At 44.9% G+C, this 22,732-nt stretch overlaps 1 protein-coding gene across 1 annotated transcript; it reads left to right on the forward strand.

Annotated features, from left to right (window-relative positions):
• Nucleotides 1–1,244: 1,244 nt before the first annotated feature.
• RAB7A (RAB7A, member RAS oncogene family) lies at nt 1,245–22,383 on the forward strand. Its single transcript, XM_089665212.1, has 5 exons — nt 1,245–1,311; nt 5,845–5,971; nt 7,278–7,496; nt 9,785–9,913; nt 17,476–22,383. The coding sequence occupies exons 1-5, from the start codon at nt 1,259–1,261 to the stop codon at nt 17,569–17,571; spliced, it is 624 nt and encodes a 207-aa protein (XP_089521338.1). The 5' UTR covers nt 1,245–1,258; the 3' UTR covers nt 17,572–22,383.
• The last annotated feature ends 349 nt before the right edge of the window (nt 22,384–22,732 follow it).

Here is a 22,732-nt window from a genome sequence, read left to right on the forward strand (position 1 = left end):
AACTGAATGAAAATGAATTTACAAGGCGAGGGCTCACATTTTTTATCACATTAGAGAAGTGATTATAAAATCTCCTCTTCTAAATGAGGGAAATTCTGGTTTAGACAGTAGTCATTTCTACATGGTTTTTAAGCTTTTATATTCATGTTAACTTAACCCCCCTGGCGGTATTCCTGAGTGTAGCTCGGGGTAAAATTTGAGTACCAAAAGCGGTAACCCCGAGCTACACTCGGGCTTACCATGCGGCGCTGCATAGGGAGTCCCTGCAGCACTTACCTTGTCCTTCGCTCCCACGGTGTGTCCCCTGCAGCATCCCCGGCCATCTCCTCCTGCTGATGCCGGCATCCGGCTTCTGGTCCCTGTGACGTCGGGACGTACGGGCGCCGGAACCGGTGTTAAATTTGAAATTTTTAAAAAATGTCATGTTTGCTGTCATTACTGTTTCAATGCATTTCACATATATTTTGTCCCTACTGCTTTGTCCTGCGCCCTGCCTGCATTTTGACTGTTCTTTCTGCCTGGAAACTTAGAACTCCATGGCGTCCAAAGCGTGTCCCTTTACGTCAAAAGCGGTTTTAGAACAGCGATAGTAAATCATAACCATTTGCAGAATTGAGTGATAATGATTCGTGGGGGAAATTCCTCATCGGACACTGAAAACGATTCTGCGACTTTGCTCAGCGATGTGCGAATTTGCCTCTGTATTTCAAATTTCAGTGCGTTTGGTTTGATTATATTATCGAATTAAATTTATTATTATATTATTTTTTGATTATTTATTAAATTATAATTTATGATTTTGTGTTTCAAGTTTTATCATATCCGGGATGTTTACTAGACTCTTGTTCGGACAGATTTCAGTGAGTTATTCCTAAAAATTACAGCCTACAATAAAAAACTACATATTTCCATGCAAAAAAATTACCGCTTTCAGCACAAAAAATCGGAAAGAATCAGACTGCCAAGGAGGTTAAACAAATGACTAGGTCTCAAAATGTGTGACTGTCTGAAGAAAGACGTTCTCAAAGATTACATTTGTCAGTTTAGTTGTGAAAACATCTCCCATAGGTTACAAGGCCTCTACATTTTTAATCGTTCATTATGAAGAAAACAAAGTTCATGTCTTTGAGGGATTACTACCCTGTGGCACCTTCACTTCTCACCCCAGCCTCCCCAGATCTGTACGTTTTGCTCTGTTGATTTGTTTTGTCATTTAATAACTTGTTCTCCTTTTTCCTCCTCAGTTTTTTTTTGAAAGATGACGTCCAGAAAGAAAGTGCTTCTGAAGGTCATCATCCTGGGGGATTCTGGGTAAGCAAAGCACATTTCTCTACATTTACGCCTTCTCTATATGGTATTTATTGTCGAAAATTCTGTATTTTCTAAGAAACAAAATGGGCCGATCGCTCTTGGCACTATTTAGGTTTGGCCTGTGCAGTCTCTGCCAATCCATGATCAGCTGCTTGTTGGCAGGAAGTGGCTTTTCAGAAAAGCATATACTTTCCTTTCTGCATCGAGCAAACACTTGGCTGGATACGCGCTTCTGTTTTCTGTGTAAAATGCGAAAATACATTTGGCTGCAAATTCCATGTATTTTTCTAGCAGTAAATTCTGTAGAACCTTATAGATTACTGGAAACATTAATACAGTCCTAGACCAGAAGCTTACAATTTAATATCTTGCCTGGCCAAAGACTGATCGGAATTTCTCTGGTTCAGCAGGAATCGGCCGAACTTCAGTCCATCTTTGGGCAGGCTGGTTGTTCTGAAGTCTATCGACTTCAGTATAACTAACCTGTCAGGTTTTCTTATGTGTAGCTATAGCCACAGGTAGTGATCATTGTATTCTAATGGTAGGGAAACCTACTGCTGTCAGAATACAAAGATACAGCGGGAGGGACTGACAACACTGTTGATGGGGAAATCAAACTATTTTTCTTTCTTTCAGTCCATGGTTGAAGGAAGGAAAATTGCATAATCCATATCCAGCCTTAGAGCGCATTTGGACTTCTGAATGCACCCACTTGATTAGATGCAGAAACCCCAGCGGGGGGTTCCCTCTATTAGCTGCTAGAGCAATGGAAGGCTGCCAGCTCCCGCAGCTTATTGCGCCCACTCATTCATGGATTGCTTTCAATTTTTGGAGCTGTTTGCAGGAACCCCTGCTGGGGTTCTCATATCTGATCACCAATCAGATGTATTTGAAACTGTGAACGAACCTTAAAATGTAACCTTGGCAGCACCACCTTGCCATTTTCAGGGAATTCCAAACTGAGGTTGTGACCCTGTTTTTCTCCTAGGACTGTCGATTGATCCTGACTTCAGTGCCATTACATCAGACAAGCATACAGCCACTGATGTCATTAGTCTCATTTTCTCATCCTGTATACTTGTAGTCAGTGACTCGCTAGGTAGTGCAGCCAGTGACTGCCCCCAAAACTACACCTTCAGAATGGCTACTCCCATATTTCTGTTCTTCAGGTTCCCATAACCACTTTAATACCCGGCTATAGCTGAAAGACGGCTACAGTGCTGTTGTCTTGTTCTGGGAGGGCGTCCATGGATGTCCTTCCAGAACCCCACCCCAAGGGTTTGCATAAGGTGCACTCTTGACAGCTGTGTCCTTTTGGACACAGCTGATCACAGATCTGGGTAAATGTCCAATCACAGCGGCCCTTTACACGTGATCAGCTGTGATTGGACACAGCTGATCATATGGTAAACAAACTTCAGTTATCAGCAGTCTTTTCCTCACACACTGTGTGTGTCAGTGCATGGTTTACACCAGGGGTGGGCAAACATTTTGACTTGAGGGACGCAATGGGTTCATATATTGGACCCGGGGGCCGGACCAAGAGTAGATGAATGATGTGTATGTGTCATCCATAGTAAGTATAGTAATATTCCCCCATAGTAAGTATAGTAATTCGTCCCCCATATAGTAATTCGTCCCCCATATAGTAATTCGTCCCCCATATAGTAATTCGTCCCCCATATAGTAATTCGTCCCCCATATAGTAATTCGTCCCCCATATAGTAATTCGTCCCCCATATAGTAATTCGTCCCCCATATAGTAATTCGTCCCCCATATAGTAATTCGTCCCCCATATAGTAATTCGTCCCCCATATAGTAATTCGTCCCCCATATAGTAATTCGTCCCCCATATAGTAATTCGTCCCCCATATAGTAATTCGTCCCCCATATAGTAATTCGTCCCCCATATAGTAATTCGTCCCCCATATAGTAATTCGTCCCCCATATAGTAATTCGTCCCCCATATAGTAATTCGTCCCCCATATAGTAATTCGTCCCCCATATAGTAATTCGTCCCCCATATAGTAATTCGTCCCCCATATAGTAATTCGTCCCCCATATAGTAATTCGTCCCCCATATAGTAATTCGTCCCCCATATAGTAATTCGTCCCCCATATAGTAATTCGTCCCCCATATAGTAATTCGTCCCCCATATAGTAATTCGTCCCCCATATAGTAATTCGTCCCCCATATAGTAATTCGTCCCCCATATAGTAATTCGTCCCCCATATAGTAATTCGTCCCCCATATAGTAATTCGTCCCCCATATAGTAATTTGTCCCCCATATAGTAATTCATCCCCCCTATAGTAATTCATTCCCCATATTCATCCCCCATATTAAGTCCCCAAGTCCCCCCTGTGTCAATTCACTTACCTTTGCTCCGCGTGTTCCTCTCGCCGTGTTCCCGCGCCGTTCCGGTGTAGCATGAAAATCTGTCTCCTATGAGGATCTGTCCCCCTCGACGTATCTGCGCATGTGCCAGTTTCAGGCATTAGCAGCCGATCGGCGATCTCCGGCACATGCGCAGATACGTCGGGGGACAGATCCTCATAGGAGACAGATTTTCATGCTACACCGGTCTTCAGGGCGGACTGTGAGAGGAGCCTAGCGGGAGCCTAGCTCCGCGGGCCGGATTAAAAGGTCCGCCGGGCCGTAGTTTGCCCATTGCTGGTTTACACTGATAATCAGAGCACTGGTCATCAGTGCAGTCTCATCAGTGCCCTGATTATCTGTACAGCCTCAGCGCATATCCGTGAATAAGAGAAATTTACTAAATTTTATAATTGAAAGAAAATCTGTAAAATATATATATATATATATATATATATATATATATATATATATATATATATATATATATACACACACATATATATACACGTTATTGGTCTTTTTTTTTTTTTTTCATTTAGAAAGATATTAAAGCATTCTTCTGTGGCATTTAATCTCCACTGGGTTTTTTTTTTTTTTTTTTATCTTGTAACAAGAATTTATGATGGTTTTATAATGTGGTGTTTTTTTTTTTTTTAAACCACCACATTAAGAATTTATGATGGGTTTTTTTTTTAAACCACCTCCCGTTCGGCCAATCTATATAAACGGTCAGACTGTGGCAGTGAAGGGTCGGGTGGCCATTTATAAACTGCCTCCCCACACCCTGCTTGTGCGCGCTCCCACCACGATCCGGTGCCCGCTGTGTCCTCCGGACACAGTGGCACAGCGATTGTCGTACGGGACCTCTGTGTGAGGTCCCTATCGTGATCAGGGATTGGCCAATCAGTAATCACATGCAGAATAGTAAGCAAGATGTCAATTGTGACGACATTGCTTACTACGTGTGAAATCTGTGAATGAATACATAGGTCACATGGTACAAGGCTATTCACAACTTCCTTGTACCATGTGACAAGGTGTGACCAACCACAGCTCACTCAGTAGTTCTCAATGGCTGCAAGAATGCAGCTAGAGAGAAGGAGAAATGATTGTTTTTACAGCCTTTATGAGTGTAAAAGCAATCAGTGTAAAAAAAAAAAAAAAAAAATCTTCATCACCCCCTACTAGTAGTACAGTGTCACCATGGTGTCACTGTACTGCAAGGGTGACAGTATGTAAAAAAAAAAGTGAAAAAAATGTTTAAAAATTATAATTTTTGGTTATAAACTAATTTTGAGGGGTTTTTTTGTTTTTTTTTAATAAAAATATAACGTAATAAATGTTGGCCAAGATTTAGGATGAAATATTTATTTGTAAAATGTTATAAGAAAAACCCTTTTTTTCAAAATGTTTGGATTTTTTAATTTACATAGCAAAAAAAATAAAAATCGCAGTGGTAAATAAATACCACCAAAATAAAGCTTTATCTGTCTCAAACAAATGCTAAAAAATTCATATGGGTACGGTGTTGCATGACCGCGCAATTGTCATTCAAAGTGTGAGAGCTGAAATCTGAAAATTGGCCTGGGCTGGAAGGGGGTAAAAGTGTCCGGACTGGAAGTGGTTAAAGAAAATTCAATTAAAAGATATATTAAAAAAATGCTTTATCTGTCTAAAAAAAAAAAAAGATGAAAAATTGAATATGGGTACAGTATTGCATGACTGCGCAATTGTCATTCAAAGTGCGTCAGCGCTGAAAATTGGCCTGGACAGGAAGGGAGTGAAGGTACCCGGTATTGAAGTTAAATAGCAACCAATCAATCTTATAAGTGATCTGACCACTGTCAGCTGTGCGATTGGCTGCTGTTGTTTACTACTCCAAGTCGCTGTACTCTTCAGTTCCAAGTGTTTGTCATGCAGTTGAAGTACCAAGTCACACCTGTAGGTGGTGCTGCTGAATATAATCTTAGTATCCAGTATACCAGGATCATCTGTCATTGATGGGACCCCTCCCTTGTTATGTCTTTGGGGATTGGGATGATCCGGAAGGGGATTGGGATGATGTGTGGTAATCCATGATTTTTGATTTAGACACAGTCCTTCACTTGCTAACAATTTTTTTTTTTTTTTTTTTTTTTTTTGTCCTGCTGCAGGGTTGGCAAGACTTCTCTTATGAACCAGTATGTTAATAAGAAATTTACTAACCAGTACAAAGCCACAATTGGGGCTGACTTTCTGACCAAGGAGGTGATGGTGGATGACCGGCTGGTCACAATGCAGGTATAGTACTGCTAAAGGGTAACGGCCTGGGGCTGGCAGGATCACCAAATGTAGACACCAGAATAATGAATGGCAAGCATGGACAAATGAATGTTTAGTAAAGACAGTAAAACAAAGTAGTTGTATGTAAGCTTTTAGGTTTACTGACATTTTAGGATCTCACCTGGGGCCGTACAGTGTAAAACTTTGGGCATGGTCCCCCCCATATTTGTTACATACAGCTGCCTATAGAACTCAATGGCTGTACACGGGTATGCTCCCTTACTCACATACATGTGCATGCATACAGGCGTAAAACCCTGGACACAGACTTCTTTGGGGTTTTGTGTCTGTATGCATGCATGTTTGCGCATTTACCCGTGTAAAGCCATTTATGTCTAAGGTCAGTTGTACGTGGCTCCTGACCGGGGACTTGTGCGGTCCCAGCTGGCCGTGTGCAGGAGCCTTAAAGCAATTTCATTCTTCAGATTGTAGCAGTGCTTTTTTACCTCTTCACGCCGGCTGAACGCAAATGTGTGGCCTCCTGGCATCTGGGCCTAGACCAGTGTTTCTCAATTCCAGTCCTCATGGACCCCCAACAGGTCATGTTTTCAGGATTTCCATTATTTTGCACAGGTGACTTGATCAGTTTCACTGCCTTAGTAATTACCACAGCTGTCTCATTTGAGGGAAATCCTGAAAACATGACCTGTTGGGGGTCCATGAGGACTGGAGTTGAGAAACACTGGCCTAGACAAACACAAATGCTCCTGTGCTTGGGGATGGACTCGATGCAGGCTACAACCACATAAGGAATGTACTGGAACATGCACACCTTGCTGCCCTCAAATGGACCGGGGAAATCCAAATATACTGAATGAGGAAAGAAAAAACAGAGGGCGTACATTCCTAGTGCATTACCATCAAAAATAATAAAGTATGTGTTGTACTCACAAACGACAATATAGTCAAGGCACATCATAAAGAACAGCTGGATCAACACCGTGCTGAGTAACAGTCCGCAATAGGGAGTATAAACATCCAAAAGGTTGACGCGTTTCGAGGACTTGCCTCTTCCTCAGAGCCTTCCTCTGGGGCCTTACGGGTCTCCCCCTTCCTTCACAGCCTGTGACTGGACAGTAAAAGAAGCCGCAGCACAGCATTTCCTTGCTGTTCCTCCTATTAGCAGTTTGCACCCATATATTGCATTTTGAAAATACGTTTGACAATGTATTCATGCAGAGCCAATTTAATCTTTGTCCTAATATTTACCTAGCGTTCAGCTTTAAGTAAGATGGTCATATAGGTTTGTTCTCTCCCCCTCTAGATATGGGACACAGCTGGACAAGAGCGATTCCAGTCACTTGGTGTGGCCTTCTACCGAGGGGCGGACTGCTGCGTTTTGGTGTTCGATGTCACTGCGCCCAACACTTTCAAAACCTTGGACAGCTGGAGAGATGAATTCCTTATTCAGGCCAGTCCACGAGACCCTGAAAACTTCCCTTTTGTTGTTCTGGGAAACAAGATAGACCTCGAAAACAGACAAGTAAGAATTTTTTTTTTTTTTTTTGTCAATTGCAAGGAGCTCTGAGTGGGAGGGGGAGCAGATTGAGCTGAGCTGCAGAGTCACTGTGGGGTGGGCTGGCTGAGATGCAGAGTCACTGCTGGAAGAGGGGAGTGGGGTGAACTGAGGAGTTGCTGGTGGAAGGGGGAGTGGGGTGAGCTGAGGAGTTGCTGGTGGAAGGGGGAGTGGGGGCTGGGTGAGCTAAAGAGTTGCTGGTGGAAGGGGGAGTGGGGGCTGGGTGAGCTAAAGAGTTGCTGGTGGAAGGGGGCGCGGGGTGAGCTGGGGAGTTGCTGGTGGAAAGGGGAGCGGAGGAGTTGCTGGTGGAAGGGGGAGCGGAGGAGTTGCTGGTGGAAGGGGGAGCGGAGGAGTTGCTGGTGGTGGAAGGGGGAGCGGAGGAGTTGCTGGTGGTGGAAGGGGGAGCGGAGGAGTTGCTGGTGGTGGAAGGGGGAGCGGAGGAGTTGCTGGTGGTGGAAGGGGGAGCGGAGGAGTTGCTGGTGGTGGAAGGGGGAGCGGAGGAGTTGCTGGTGGTGGAAGGGGGAGCGGAGGAGTTGCTGGTGGTGGAAGGGGGAGCGGAGGAGTTGCTGGTGGTGGAAGGGGGAGCGGAGGAGTTGCTGGTGGTGGAAGGGGGAGCGGAGGAGTTGCTGGTGGTGGAAGGGGGAGCGGAGGAGTTGCTGGTGGTGGAAGGGGGAGCGGAGGAGTTGCTGGTGGTGGAAGGGGGAGCGGAGGAGTTGCTGGTGGTGGAAGGGGGAGCGGAGGAGTTGCTGGTGGTGGAAGGGGGAGCGGAGGAGTTGCTGGTGGTGGAAGGGGGAGCGGAGGAGTTGCTGGTGGTGGAAGGGGGAGCGGAGGAGTTGCTGGTGGTGGAAGGGGGAGCGGAGGAGTTGCTGGTGGTGGAAGGGGGAGCGGAGGAGTTGCTGGTGGTGGAAGGGGGAGCGGAGGAGTTGCTGGTGGTGGAAGGGGGAGCGGAGGAGTTGCTGGTGGTGGAAGGGGGAGCGAAGGAGTTGCTGGTGGTGGAAGGGGGAGCGAAGGAGTTGCTGGTGGTGGAAGGGGTGAGCGAAGGAGTTGCTGCTGGTGGAAGGGGGGAGCCGGGTGAGCGAAGGAGTTGCTGCTGGTGGAAGGGGGGAGCCGGGTGAGCGAAGGAGTTGCTGCTGGTGGAAGGGGGGAGCCGGGTGAGCGGAGGAGTTGCTGGTGGTGGAAGGGGGAGCGGGGGGAGCGGAGGAGTTGCTGCTGGTGGAAGGGGGGAGCGGGGGGAGCGGAGGAGTTGCTGCTGGTGGAAGGGGGGAGCCGGGTGAGCGGAGGAGTTGCTGCTGGTGGAAGGGGGGAGCCGGGTGAGCGGAGGAGTTGCTGCTGGTGGAAGGGGGGAGCCGGGTGAGCGGAGGAGTTGCTGCTGGTGGAAGGGGGGAGCCGGGTGAGCTGAGGAGTTGCTGCTGGTGGAAGGGGGGAGCCGGGTGAGCTGAGGAGTTGCTGCTGGTGGAAGGGGGGAGCCGGGTGAGCTGAGGAGTTGCTGCTGGTGGAAGGGGGGAGCCGGGTGAGCTGAGGAATTGCTGCTGGTGGAAGGGGGGAGCCGGGTGAGCGGAGGAATTGCTGCTGGTGGAAGGGGGGAGCCGGGTGAGCGGAGGAATTGCTGCTGGTGGAATGGGGGAGCCGAGGAGTTGTTGCAGGTGGAAGGGGGGAGCCGAGGAGTTGTTGCTGGTGGAAGGGGGGAGCCGAGGAGTTGTTGCTGGTGGAAGGGGGGAGCCGAGGAGTTGCTGCTGCAGGAAGGGGGATCGGGGTAAGATGAGATGCAGAGTTACTGCTGGAAAGAATAAATGAGGTGAACTGAGGAGTTACCACTGGAAGAGAGGTGATCTGAGATGTTTAGTCACCTGTGGGGGGGAAAAAGAGGGGTGTGGCTGTGGGGGGGAATCTAGATTAGTTGAGATGCTAAGTCATTTTTTGCAGGGGAAAATGAGGTTAGCTGTGATGAGTCTCTGATGGGAGGGGGGAGCTGAGCTGCTCAGTTATTGCAGGAGGGGTACCTGCAACAACAGAGGTCAGGGAACCTGTTTTAAATCCCATTACTGCCTGTTAAAGGGGAGCTCCAGAAGTCATTTTGAGACACAACCGATTTTACTAAGGGCCGTAATTGGCCAAGTTTTGAAAGGAGGGGCATTGGCCAGTTAAAGCCTGGCTTGTATTCATTGGCTAACTCAATAAAGCATTTCATTGATTGGGGCTTGCAGACCTCATATGGTTAGAAAATATCTTTTCATTGTTGTGCCTTCTCCACACAGGTCACCACAAAGCGATCACAGGTCTGGTGTCATAGCAAAAATAACATCCCGTACTTTGAAACCAGTGCTAAAGAGGCTATAAACGTGGAGCAGGCTTTCCAGACCATTGCACGGAACGCACTTAAACAGGTAATAAGCGTGTGCTGGCCTTTGTGTGTGTTTCACTTTGAAGAGTGTCAACATTAAGCAGATCTCATCTAGTTGTTCTGATATTTTTAAAAAAACTTCCCCTACAATCACACGGCCATGGGGTGCAGATAGTTTTCTGCGTTCAGAGGCAGCAAAATGCTGCTTATGAACACAGCAACACTCTATGCCAGGGGTGTCCAAACTTTTTTCAAAGAGGGCCAGATTGGATGAAGTGAACATGGTGGAGGGCCGAACATTTTTCCAAACATTCTTTGAACCATTACAATTAAATGCAAATAAATTATTTTATGCCAAGTTAATTGCAAACGACATACTTTTCATTTCATAACATTAAGATCAACTGACAGCTGAGTTTTCACAATGTATTGAAAATAAATTTTAAAAAAACTTACCTGCACTAATGTGAAGGGTGAAAAAGGTAGCTGGAGCTGAAGTCTCTGCTCGGCAGCCGGGAGGGGAAGAGAAACGCACTTCACGCTGGAAGCCCGGCCCTGACGTCACCGCCCTCTGTCGCTCCCAGCGCGGCGCAGTCACGCACGCGCACTGCTCTCAAGCAGAAGACTGTCTGCCACAGAAGGGAGGGCCGTGCGACAGCCGCATTTACACAGATCAGGGGGAACGCGCCGCAGTCAGGCATGCGCACTGCCCTCTGCTCTCAAGCAGAAGACTGTCTGCCATAGAAGGGAGGGCCACATTACACAGAGCAGGGAGGGCTGTTGGAGGGCCGTATTAAACTGACCCCCGGGCCGTAAATGGCCCGCGGGCCGGACTTTGGACATGCCTGCTCTATGCTATGGCTGCATACAAACCTGCCAGTTATGTGAATCCCGTTAGTGTGTGGCCAGTACTCTGCAGAAACACTGGCTGTGGATGAGCACTGTGACAGTTGGGGATCGCGGGTGCCGTGACAGTTGGGGATCGCGGGTGCCGTGGCAGATGGGGATCGCGGGTGCCGTGGCAGATGGGACTAGTCATTTCAAAGTTTGCGTTTTTTCTTTTCATCACACATGAAGTGACAAGGATTTGACATTCTTGGCAAGAGCAACAGTTATTTTCCATAGGAAAAAGCAATAATGTCTCTGAATTAACAAAACTAATATTAATAAAAATATCAGTGTCCAACCAAATGAAATAATTATAATTAGTAATAGTCCATCCCAATCCTCCATATACCCTAATGCAGTCTTCTTGTAATCCACCAATTCTTAGTGATCCTTGAATTTTCAAGATTTTGGGTGATTACACTTTAATTGGGTGTGGTTTTGTTATATATAGTTATTTTCCTTACTTGCTGGAAAAAGTTCTTAGCCTGAATAGAGATTAATGTGGCCACCAAATCTAAGCTACAATATTTAAAATTTTTATTTGTAGGTTAAGTCAGTGGCTTGACATGTGCGATCTGCTGCAGTGAGATTTCCAAAGTAGTTCCTGCATTACTTTTTTCTGCAGTTTCGTTACGATTTCACATACATAGAGTATACTAGAAATCGCACTGCAAATTACAAGAAATCGTTGAAAATCTTCACAAGTAGCAATAAAGTCTTCAGAACATCAATTAGTAATTACCGCGCTATAATACTACCGTGTCAATAAAATATGCAAAAAAAGTAACTTATTAATAATATATACTGTGAGAATATCAACTTATAAACTGCATCACCAAAATAAATCAAATTATATTCACACAATGTATCATCAAAAATAAAAAAACATATATAAATAAATATTTAAATCCAATTGTGATAATTTTGCAATATAAATAACTAATTAAAAATAAATAAATTCATAATCTCGAAAGAGTAGGGCCCTCTTACCCCTTGTACGTTGTTTGTTGTTGTTGTACTGTGCCATGTATTGTCCCCCCCCCCTATTGTACAGCGCTGAGCAAACCCTTTGGCGCTATATAAACTCGATGTAATAATAATAATAATGTCCAGTGTGCAAATTGTGCAAAAAAATATATATAGTTCAGCAGAGAAAAAAATGATAGTAATATACTCTCCTTTAAGCTGCTTATGGTTATATAGCTGGGGTCATGTGGCTTCTCTTCTGAGCCTGTATAGGTATAAGGATTTCTCCCTCCTAGAGCCTCTCCTCACTCCAATGCTCAATGTATCCTCATATGACCCATAGGAAAAAAGGAATGAAAATATGGTGCCTTATCCAAGGTATGTAAAAACAATCTTTAATAAGCTCCCATAATGCACTCACATTATTCAAATAATAATCACGCCTGTAATGCAATTAAACCACAGATTGCGGTAAGGATCAGCCTCGTAGGAGTGTTATCACACTCCGTCAGTACTCGCCGTAATGATGGTCAGATGCGTGGTGACGTCTTCAGAAATCGCGTTGAAATTGCACACAAATCATGTGATTTTTAAAATGCAGCGTTGTGACCATAGCTTGACTCTCTGATCTGGCTGATTTTTTTATTTTTTTTTTCTCCCTGCATTTCAGGGATAAAAACAGCAAGTTTTATCATCTATGTGCACAGAACTCTATGATTAGCAGGTTTCAGCTGAAATCGTTGGCTGAAATGTGCTGCCAAACGCATGCCGTATACAGTCTTAGCACAGGTCGGCAGAGGGCGCACACATGCGCACCCCAAACCAGCAACTCGTGTGTACATTGATGATCTTGTACCGGCTGCCCACTTGCGGTATATTTACTGTGAGCGGTTGGCAGGTGGTTAATTCTTTGGAATGACCAGCACAGTATTGAAGTAAACGTCTTCACTTCCCATTTGATGGTTTTGGACAACTTTGTAATTCCTTAAAACACCCACTTATTACATCAGCTTGAGATTATCGATTGCAGGATTCTGATGCACTTTAAACGTATTACAACACAATCTTGTATATCCATCAAGAGACAGAGGCAGCTGATGTGTACAAATTGGTATGCAGCGGCTGAGGCCATAATGACGAAGACTGAGGTGATCAGGATTTTTTTTGTATCCTCTCTGATGCAGTCATTCTAGACAGTTGGAGTTCCGCTGCAAAGTGAAAATGGCACAATTATGGAGAATGTACTGAGATATTAAAGCGGAGCTCCACCCAAAAGGGGAAGTTCCGCTTTAAGGACTGCTCCCCATTAAGGATTGGCACCTTTGGGAAGTTGGGGGGAGCGGGTACCCGAATTTGACAGGTACCCGCTCCCACTTCCGCTCCGATCGCCTAGGCGATCGGAGCGGAAGGTGTCCTCCCTCCCTGTAGTCTCCTGGGACACGTGACAGGTCCCAGAAGACTACAGGACCATTCATGAAGCGCAGTGCTACTTGCGCATGAGCAGTGGGTGCCCGTCTGTGAAGCCGCAAGCTATCGGTGCCCACACTGAAGATGCCAGCATCCTGGAATACAGGAAGGCCGGTGAAGCTGCGGGAGGGACACCGCGGGACAGAGGGACAGGTAAGTGGCTGTTTTTTAAAAGTCGGCAGCTACGGTTTTTGTAGCTGCTGACTTTTATTTTTTGACAGCGGGAGTGGAACTCCGCTTTTAACTGCACCATTTTTAAGTGCCGCAGTTGCTCTCTATAGGAAGAGGCACCTTTCCTGAATTTGGCAGATTTCTCACACTGCAGCCTAGAGTTGATTTCATGCGCCTTGAACTGAACTTGCAGTATAGCAAACCCCAAAAACTAAAATGTAATATATTGTAGATTACTGACCCTTAGATGTAGTGGCTGCATTACTTTTTATTCTCTTCAAACAAAGAACATTTTCAGCAAATACAGAACACCTTGATCCTGCCAGAAAAGCAGCGTCTTTGAAACTTCCTGTTAGTGGAAAAGAAACCGCACATCCCATCTTGTGTGTAAAAGTCTAGTCCCATCAGTCCACCAGATAATGGAGATAAAGGCAGACATATTCAAAGTCCAGCCTGTTAGATAACCATGACTCCCTTCAGGTGTAGTGGAGAAGTGAGTGTAGCCACAAAAGTGTGTTTCGAAGGATCACTAGGTAAAAATGAAGGGAATAAGGCTAAAAAACCCCCCCAAAACTAATGCAGCCACCACATCTAAGGATCGGTAAGCTGCAATATTAAATTTTTTTTGAGGGGCATGCTTTTAACCACTTCAAGTCAGGACACTTTTACCCCCTTCCTGTCCAGGCCAGTTTTCAGCTTTCAGAGCTATCACACTTTGACAATTGTGCGGTCATGCAACACTGTACCCATTTGAATTTAAAAAATTTTTGAGACAGATAAAACTTTATTTTGGTGGTATTTATTCACCACTGGGATTTTTATTTTTTTGCTGTATAAATGAAAGTCCAAAAATGTTGAAAGTTTTTTTTTTCTTATAAAATTTTGCAAATCTTTCTTCATAAATCTTGGCCAAATTTTATTCAGTTATTTTAGTAAAAAACATAACCCAAATTGGTTTAGAACCAAAAATTATAATTTTTCAAACTTATTAAATTTTTTTTTTAACATTCTGTCACCCTAGCAGTACAGTGTCACCATATCACCATGATGACACTACTACTTGTGGGGGGTGATGAAGATTTTCTTTCTTTTGTTTTTTTACACTGATTGCTTTTACACCCATAAAGGCTGTAAAAGCTATCATTTTCTCTCTGGCTGCATTCTTGCAGCCATTGTGAAATACTGTGAGCGCTGTGATTGGTCACAGCTTGTCACATGGTACAAGGCTGTTAATAGCCCTGTACCATGTGATCTCTGTGATTATCCACAGATTTCACAAGTAGTAATGATGGCAGAAGTGACATCTTGCTTACTACTCCATGTGATCACTGATTGACCAATCAATGATCACATGATCAGGACCTCACAGAGGTCCCGTACAGCGATCGGTGTTCCACTGTGTCCTCCGGACACAGCGGGCACCGGATTGCAGTGCCGCATGCTCCCAGGGAGCGCACACAGGCTAAAATAGCGGGCGCCGTTTATGAGCAGCAACCCGCTCCTATGCTGCCCCCGTACGGCCATTTATATACATGTGCCGGACGGGAAGTGGTTAAACCTCATTCACACAGCATACTGATCCATATGCCCATGCAAAGGGTTGTCTTAAGCAACCTGGGATGCATGGATGTTCTTGCAGGTAGCCTGCTGAAATTAATGACAAGTGGCTAGCTGTACGGACCATCATGCACATCCCAGACTGCACATCTGTGCGGGTCCAATGCATGGGTTAGGACACAGTGCTCAGACTCTAAGGGATCTACACTTTGCGCATGGGGGTCCATGCAGCTGGCCTCCTGTCATTGATTTCAACAGGCTGCCTACGCGCCCCTGCATAGAACACCTGTGCATACATGGGCAACTGAAGACGGCCCTTCGCACAGTCATGCAGATTGGTACACTCGTGTAAATGAGGCCTTACACACCTCATCTGCCTGACACTGCGCCTCGCAGTGGGATGGTTTTAGGTACAGAGGCTTCCAATCCAGACTGCAATAGGCAGGGCAAGATGTTGCCAGTTGCTGACTGACAAGCTACAGGCTTGGGAGCCAGCAGTGACAATGCTAATAGCCGTGCCTCCTGAGTTTTGTATTTTAATCCAATTGCCATGCAAGCAGGCACAGCCTATGTGTCACCCCATTACAGGAAACTGCATGACTTTGGGCTTTGCTGGCAGGATCAACAGTTATCAGAGCTTGAATGGCTGTCATGAAGGAACAGTTCACTTTTCGTAACAAGACCCTATCCTGCCCCTGATCCCCCGGTGTGACAGCAGAGGATTCCACCCCATGACCTTCCCCCCTGCTAGCAATCACAAAGTTTGTTTTTAAAAAAGTGGCCAAACGGAGCTCCGCCGACTTGGCCATGTCACTCATTCACAGTATTCTGTGAATGAGAATACTACAAGATCCAACAGCCTTTACGGCTATCTGCTTGTTTTTGATGAACTACCGTGACACTAAGGAGTGCAGTGATAATTCATTGATTCTTCCTGTCGGTGTAACCGTCTGCTCATAAGGAGACACTGCAGGAGACACGCATGGCACCAGCAATCTGCTGATCGCTGGTCCAATGCTTTAGAGGCTCCAGAAACAACAAATTGAATGCACCTTTTTTTTTTTTTTTTTTTTTTTGTGCCTGCAAAAAATTGTGCATTTATTTTTTGTTAAAAGGTGAGCGTTTCCTTTTATAACTGACATCCAGGTTACACAAATCTTTTTTGTAGTTGAATCTTGGTGTTCGTTATTTCTTTCAGATCTGTGCAATAATTTGAAACCACTCCAGAGCTACTTGTAATAAAGACCACTCGCTTCTGCTCTCTACTTGTGCAGGGTGACCAATCCCGTATCCACCCCTTTTTATAGTATGCAGCCTTTAGTGGGTGGGGCTTTTGGGCCGCTCCCACAGCTCTGCTCTCTGTCCTGCACACTGATGATGGCGCTACAACTTTTTGAAATGTTAATAACTGTGTTTGCAATGGCCTATGGTGCACACAACATGGAATATTTGTGAGATGTTTTTGTGCTTTTAATGTAGGTAATATATCTTGTTGCCTTTCCAAATGCACTTTTATTAGTGCATTATAGGGCGAAACATGTAGGGAGTAACTACAATTACATAACCAAGTTTGAATCTCCGTTTTTACTCTTAGTACTGAAATTGTTTTTATGGTTCTGTATTTTTTTCCTTTTTGTATTTTTTTACAAAAATACAAAATAAAAATTATATAACTTTTTAATATGTTTTGTATTCATGTCCATGCACCCTGAAAGTCCCATCTTCTCTATTGAATATTTGCACTTTTATTGAATGTTTAGTGTTGCCCATTTTCAAAGTGATCCTATGCTTTGAACCTCTACTTTTGTTCCTTATGGGCACATGAAAAAAAATGTATGCTTGGAGCATCTAATACTTTCCTTTTGCTTCCTTGCCACCAGGAATGCTGAGAAGCAGCCCAGTGTAAGATCAGACATCACAGGGCAAAGGACTCTCCTCACCCCCATGTGACATGGCTGGGCTAATCATCATCACTGTCACTTAAAGCGGAGTTCCACTCGCCCTGTCAAAAAATAAGTCAGCAGCTACAAAAACTGTAGCTGTCGACTTTTTAAAAAAAAAACAGCCACTTACCTGTCCCTCGGTCCCGCGGTGGGTCCCCCGCAGCCAGTTTCACCAGCCATCCAGGAGGCCGACATCTTCAGTGTGGGCACCCGCCTGTGATAGCTTGCGGCTTCACAGCCAGGTACCCACTGCGCATGCACAAGAAGCGCTGCGCTTCATGAATGGTCCTGTAGTCTTCTGGGACCTGTCACGTGCCTCCAAAGGTGCCAATCCTTAATGGGGAGGAGTTCTTAAAGCGAAGCTTCCCTTTTTGGGTGGAGCTCCGCTTTAAGAGAAGGGGTGTAAGTCACATGATCCCTAAATCCTGAAGTAATGGAGATTCGCTCCCAGCAGCTCAATGTAGCAGAAGGGAGGCCAAGGAAAGGAGAATTGGGTGTTAGTGGATCAGTTGTATTGCTACTGATGATTACAGGTTCACTGTAAAGGAAAATCTGTGTGGCCTTTGCAGAATTCAACATGTTCTAATTTTTTCCTTTTTTTTTTCCCTCCTAGGAAACAGAGGTGGAGCTCTACAACGAATTCCCAGAGCCCATTAAACTGGACAAGAACGACCGGGCAAAGGGCTCGGCGGAGACCTGCAGCTGCTGAGGGAGAGGACGGCAGAGCCCTTCACTAACAGATATCACACTTAGGCCTTCGAACACGAAACCCTCTCTCTTCCCTGCCCAGAGTGTCAAGGAATAAATATTAATCTCCTGCACCCTCTCCAGCTCCCAGGCACCGGTCCAAAAAAAAAAAAAAAGCAAAAAAAAAAAAAAAACCGAAACACTTGTATTATAAGCAGAACAGCCATTTTTCTCACCCCACTTCCCTGTGGACTACTCGACTATGTCGGGTTAACCCCTGTGTAGCCAAGCGGCCTACAAGCCTTGGCTTTGCAGGCCCCGTTGGCAACACAAAGTGGTTAACATTAAATACTGTTTGTTTGAACATGACTTACTTTTTGTGTCTTGCGGAGAGACAGGTTTTCTTTGTGACTTTTTTTTTTTTTTCTTTTTACAGTTTTGTGTATGATTAACCTATTCCATGAACTTAAATAATCCTTTTTAATTGTTCCGTGTCCCGTTGAAGGCTCTAAACAGGCTGCATATCCTACGATAGGTGGAGGTAGGTAACCTGTGGCCACTCCGCTGCTGGTGCAGTATGCTAAGATTTTCTAGGCCTTGTCCACACAGGAAAAGGTTTGTATAGGAGCTCTGTGTACCGCAAGCAATTGCAATGTTTCCGGTAATCTCTGAGCAGCCTTGTTAAAGATTTAAAAAAAAAAAAAAAACCCTTCAGGCAGATTAAACAAATCTGATTGGTAGTCCTGTCACTTTAAACAAGTTGTTAGGCTACAGTGCTACTTAAAACAGATTGAGAATGGCTAGGGGGCTTGCTTAGGTCCCGTTCACATGGGCATATCGGTCTGTATACTCATGAGAAGGGCACAGCTGTTCCGAGCATCTCCATGCAGGTAATACCTTTCATTTCTTTTGGGATTCAGCAGCTGTATGGACACAGTCCCTGGTCCCATTTTGACAGCTGTGCAGATGCGCGACCCTGAACGTACACTGCGTTCGGGGACATGCACCCGCATAGCTGTCAAATTGGGACCAGGGACTGTGTCCATACAGCTGCTGAATCCCAAAAGAAATGAATGGGACTGCCTGCATGTTGATGCTTGTAACAGCAGTGCATCTCTTCCCGGGTGTGCGGAATGGCATGCCGGTGTGACCGTGATTTTAAAGCGACAGCACTTTCACTCAAATTTGTCTTCAACATACTCCTACTTGCTGAAATCTACAGAAATGCTTTGTAAAAACTTGCTGTACCCACTGCTCTTGCACAAGTCGAAGCCAGTGTGTACACCAGGCCTTCCTTCATCGGTAGCGAAGGCGTCTTGAGTTGCCCACGTCTGCCATTCTCCTTTGCAAGCTCAGCACCCGGTCTCAACTAGGTTTTTGAGTTTTGTATGTATCTGTTATTGCTTGTTTACTTTTAAACTAATCATTACTTTTACAGACTCCATTTATTATGTAATGCTTCTTTAGGGCGAAAAAAAAAAAAGTGAAAATCATATAGTACATGTTAATATATGCAACCAATTAAAATGTATAAATTAGTGTAAGAATTTTTTTTTTTTCTTTTTCGATTTAAGTATTGAAGCACAGGTATTTAGACAGTTAAGGACATTTGTTCTATTGCGTGCTTGGCCTGCAAATCTTCAGCCAGAAAAGAAAAACCTGCAGCTTTTAAGCCAAGTAGAAAGTTTTGGCGACGGCTAAAACACACCAGACTCCTTGACTGCTGTAGCCGTTTTCGGACGTGAATGGTGATCCGAGTTCGAATTAGTTGCCTGGACTGTAGGAAGGAGACTGCTACGGTTTTTTAAAAGAGTCAGATAAAAGTGCTTTATTTTTTTTTTCTTTTCATTTCACTAGATGAGCTTTCTTTAGCTCCTTTGTGACTACAGTTAGGTCTGTGGTGCGCATTATTGGACTTCAATATATGTTCCAGTATGTGTATTAAGTCGTGGGCCCAGTTGAAGAAAAGGCTTTCCTGGAAAGAGTTAACCTCTTCCCAGTTACTTGGAGGAATGGCTCTTTGGTGACTGTCAGCCCCGGACTCTTTAACAGAAACCTGTAGTGAGAAGGAAGTGTAGGCTGCTGCTGCTGACCTCATATTAGTTGGCTGGCTGTCATTTGGCTCCCCTCGCATCCACGCTTTAAGGCTGGCCATACACTATACAATTTTCTGTTCAATTTCTGCCCAATTTCTTTTAGATTTACCTTGAACTATGTAGTGCAAGGGCCTGCTTAATTGGATACAATTGAAAGTGTTGATTAGGTTTGACCTCATATTATATGGTTTTTGGTAAATCTAAAGCAATTTTCTAAAGAAAATTGTAAAATGTATGGCCGGCCTTAGTCTCTGACCTGGAATTGGGTATGCATTGAGGCAATTCAGAATGCCCAATGCTCTATACATGCAGCAGGGTAAGTGCCTCAAAATAGATTGGCCAGGACCAGTATAATAGTCACATGAGTAGCCTTTTTTTTTTTTTTTTTTTTTTTCTCTCATGGAGGTCTGCCGTGGCAACATGCAGGTTTTTCACATGACTAGGTTCCTTTAAATCCCAAAGGAATGTTTTTACTGTCAATCTGCTAAATGCATTTCAAATCCATCACAACAAAAGGTGTTCAAAATCTTTTCTTTAAGAAAAATAAAAAAATAACAGCCACAGCCAGAGTTGCAAAGGCTTTTCCCTGCTAGCATGCTGCAGAGAAGGACCCGTGCTCACTGTGTGGAAGCAGTGGTAACAATGCACAAATCTGATATGCCCCCACTGGGTTCAATCTAGAGCTCTCTAAACAGCCTGGAGCATGAGTTTTGCTGATTGCAGAGCTTTACATCTGACCTAACAGAGGGTGTGTCGGGACACTGCAGAGAGACCACTGCTTCGACACAGAGCAGCCTCATTTACATGACCTAAATACATTCTAGGTGCAGCAAAACAAAAGGTGTTTTAATGTCTTATAGTTCATTTTTAAAGTAGCCACAGCCTGAAAAGAAAAGCCTGTTCCCTGCAGAGAAGGACTGCTGGAGGCAGTGTGAACCATGCAGAGGCTCTTCAAACAGCAAGAAGCTTGAGCTTTGCTGATTGCAAAGGTATAAATCTGACTTTATAGAGTGTCTGGACTCTGCTTTCTGGAGAAGCAGTGGTCTCTCTGCAGAGTCCAGACACTCTATAAAGTCAGATTTATACCTTTGCTCTCTGCATAAGCAGTGGTCTCTCTGCAAAGGTATAAATCTGACTTTATAGAGTGTCTGGACTGCTCTCTGGAGAAGCAGTGGTCTCTCTGCAAAGTCAGATTTATACCTTTGCAGAGTGTCTGGACTCTGAAAAGTGTCTGCTCTCTGGAGCAGCAGTGGTCTCTCTGCAAAGGTATACATCTGACTTTATAGAGCGTGTCTGGACTCCGCAAGCAGCTTGAGCTTTGCTGATTGCAGTTTTGAAGAGCTCTGGATTTAACCAAGCAGGGGTCATCTCAGGCATCTGCAGGGTTATCACCATACAGTGAGCAATGGTCCTTCTCTGCAGCATGATGGCAGGGGACTGGCTATATAACTGAGGCTGTAGCCGGGACCATTGCTCTCTGCAGAAGCAGTGGTCTCTCTGCAATGGTCCCAGCAACAGCCTCATTTATATAGCCAGTCCCCTGCCATCATGCTGCAGAGAAGGGCCATTGCTCACTGTATGGTGATAACCCTGCAGAGGCCTGTCAAGCCGCCTCCTGTATTAGATCTAGAGCTCTTCAGAGGGGAGCATGAGCTTTGCTGGTTGCAAATGATTGTGTTCGACTTTATAGAAATTCTGCAGAGACCATTGCATCAACACACACAGCAAGGGTTCCATTTGGTGTAATGCTGGCAGGGAACAGGCTTTTCTTTTCAGGCTGTGACTACTTTCAATGTCTTACAGTTCATTTTTAAACACCTCTAATGTATTAGGTCATGTTAACTTTGAGGGTTCATTTGGACTTTAAGCTTTAGGGGAGAGCTGAGGACTGTGTGAAATCTGAGCCCTTACCTTACATCACTTGTACTGACAGATGACTTTACAGTTACATGAGCGAATATATAACAGTTTTCCCACTAGAAACCAAGCTGCTATGTATAGCTTCTCCCAACAACCACGCTGCTGTATATACTCATAAGCACGACTGACTTCATCATGGGCTGGGTCCTAATCTGAACTTCGTAAGCTGAGGGCTTTATACCTCCAAGCTGCTCTCCTCTGCAATTGGGAAGTGTTTCACTCTTGGACAGTTTCCTAAAAACATCTGAAACAACTGTATGCACATCCCTAGATATCGTTCTCTTCCAATTCTGATCATGAGAAGATGCATCTGGCTGCAACGTGTAGCGGTGCTTTCAGAGGTCGTAGGGTGGCATTTTATCCTTTCCCTTTTTATAATCATGCCTTGTCTGCAGGGGATATTTTGCTAAGCTCTCCCTGGGGGGGGGGGGGGGGATAGGTTTCCCCAGGTATCCTGTAGAATGAGTGCTCTTCCCAGTCTGGGGTGTATATATATATTTTTCCCCCCCCCCCCCGTCTTCTCCAATAGCAGGTAACGTAGTATTAAACCCTCATCCTCCTCTTCCTCCTCACCCGCTGTACTGCAGATCAGACTATTGCTATGAATCCCCCCCCCCCCCCCCCTTGCCATTTGAGCTCTCCCAATGTCTGTTTTTGCATTTGTGGCTTGCTTCCATATAGCACTTCTGCCTTTTTTTTTTTTTTTCTATGTTTTTTTGTTTTGTTTTTTCTTCCTCCCGGACAGTCTACATAATACTGCGTAGGCTGGACTCTTCTGTAAAGATGACAATGATGCCAATAAACTTAACAAGAAAAGATCTGTATGGCTGTCTTTGTGTATCGGATGCCAATTCTATGTCTAAGGTGCATTACAGTCACAACGATTCACATTGCCGCAGGCTGGGCTCAGCGTCTGTTCTCAATAACTTGAACCACTTTCTGCCCAAGGATGTCCATGGATGTCCTTGAGTTTCTTGGTTATACCGGGATGATGCCTGCAGCTACATCATCATCCCGGTATCAACATTTGCAGCCTGCTATGCTCTGAGTTCAGCCACTTGAATGACTTCTGCCTAAATCACTTCTTTGTGCAATGGAAGGAGGTTCCCACCCCTCCCCCTCCACCGCCTTTCCTGGGCTTTCCTGTCCAATCACAGAGCCCAGTAG

This window comes from Staurois parvus, unplaced genomic scaffold, assembly GCF_062004578.1.
Source record: "Staurois parvus isolate SC_StPar_1 unplaced genomic scaffold, SC_StPar_1.0 ptg002146l, whole genome shotgun sequence".
Classification (NCBI taxonomy): domain Eukaryota; kingdom Metazoa; phylum Chordata; class Amphibia; order Anura; family Ranidae; genus Staurois; species Staurois parvus.

Bases quoted from the DNA above. Each gene is read 5' to 3' on its own strand.
- RAB7A (XM_089665212.1), top strand. From the start codon at position 1,259: ATGACGTCCAGAAAGAAAGTGCTTCTGAAGGTCATCATCCTGGGGGAT. The intron at 7,497-9,784 runs GTAAGAATTTTT...TTCTCCACACAG, and splicing joins TAGACCTCGAAAACAGACAA to GTCACCACAAAGCGATCACA. The intron at 9,914-17,475 runs GTAATAAGCGTG...TTTCCCTCCTAG, and splicing joins CACGGAACGCACTTAAACAG to GAAACAGAGGTGGAGCTCTA.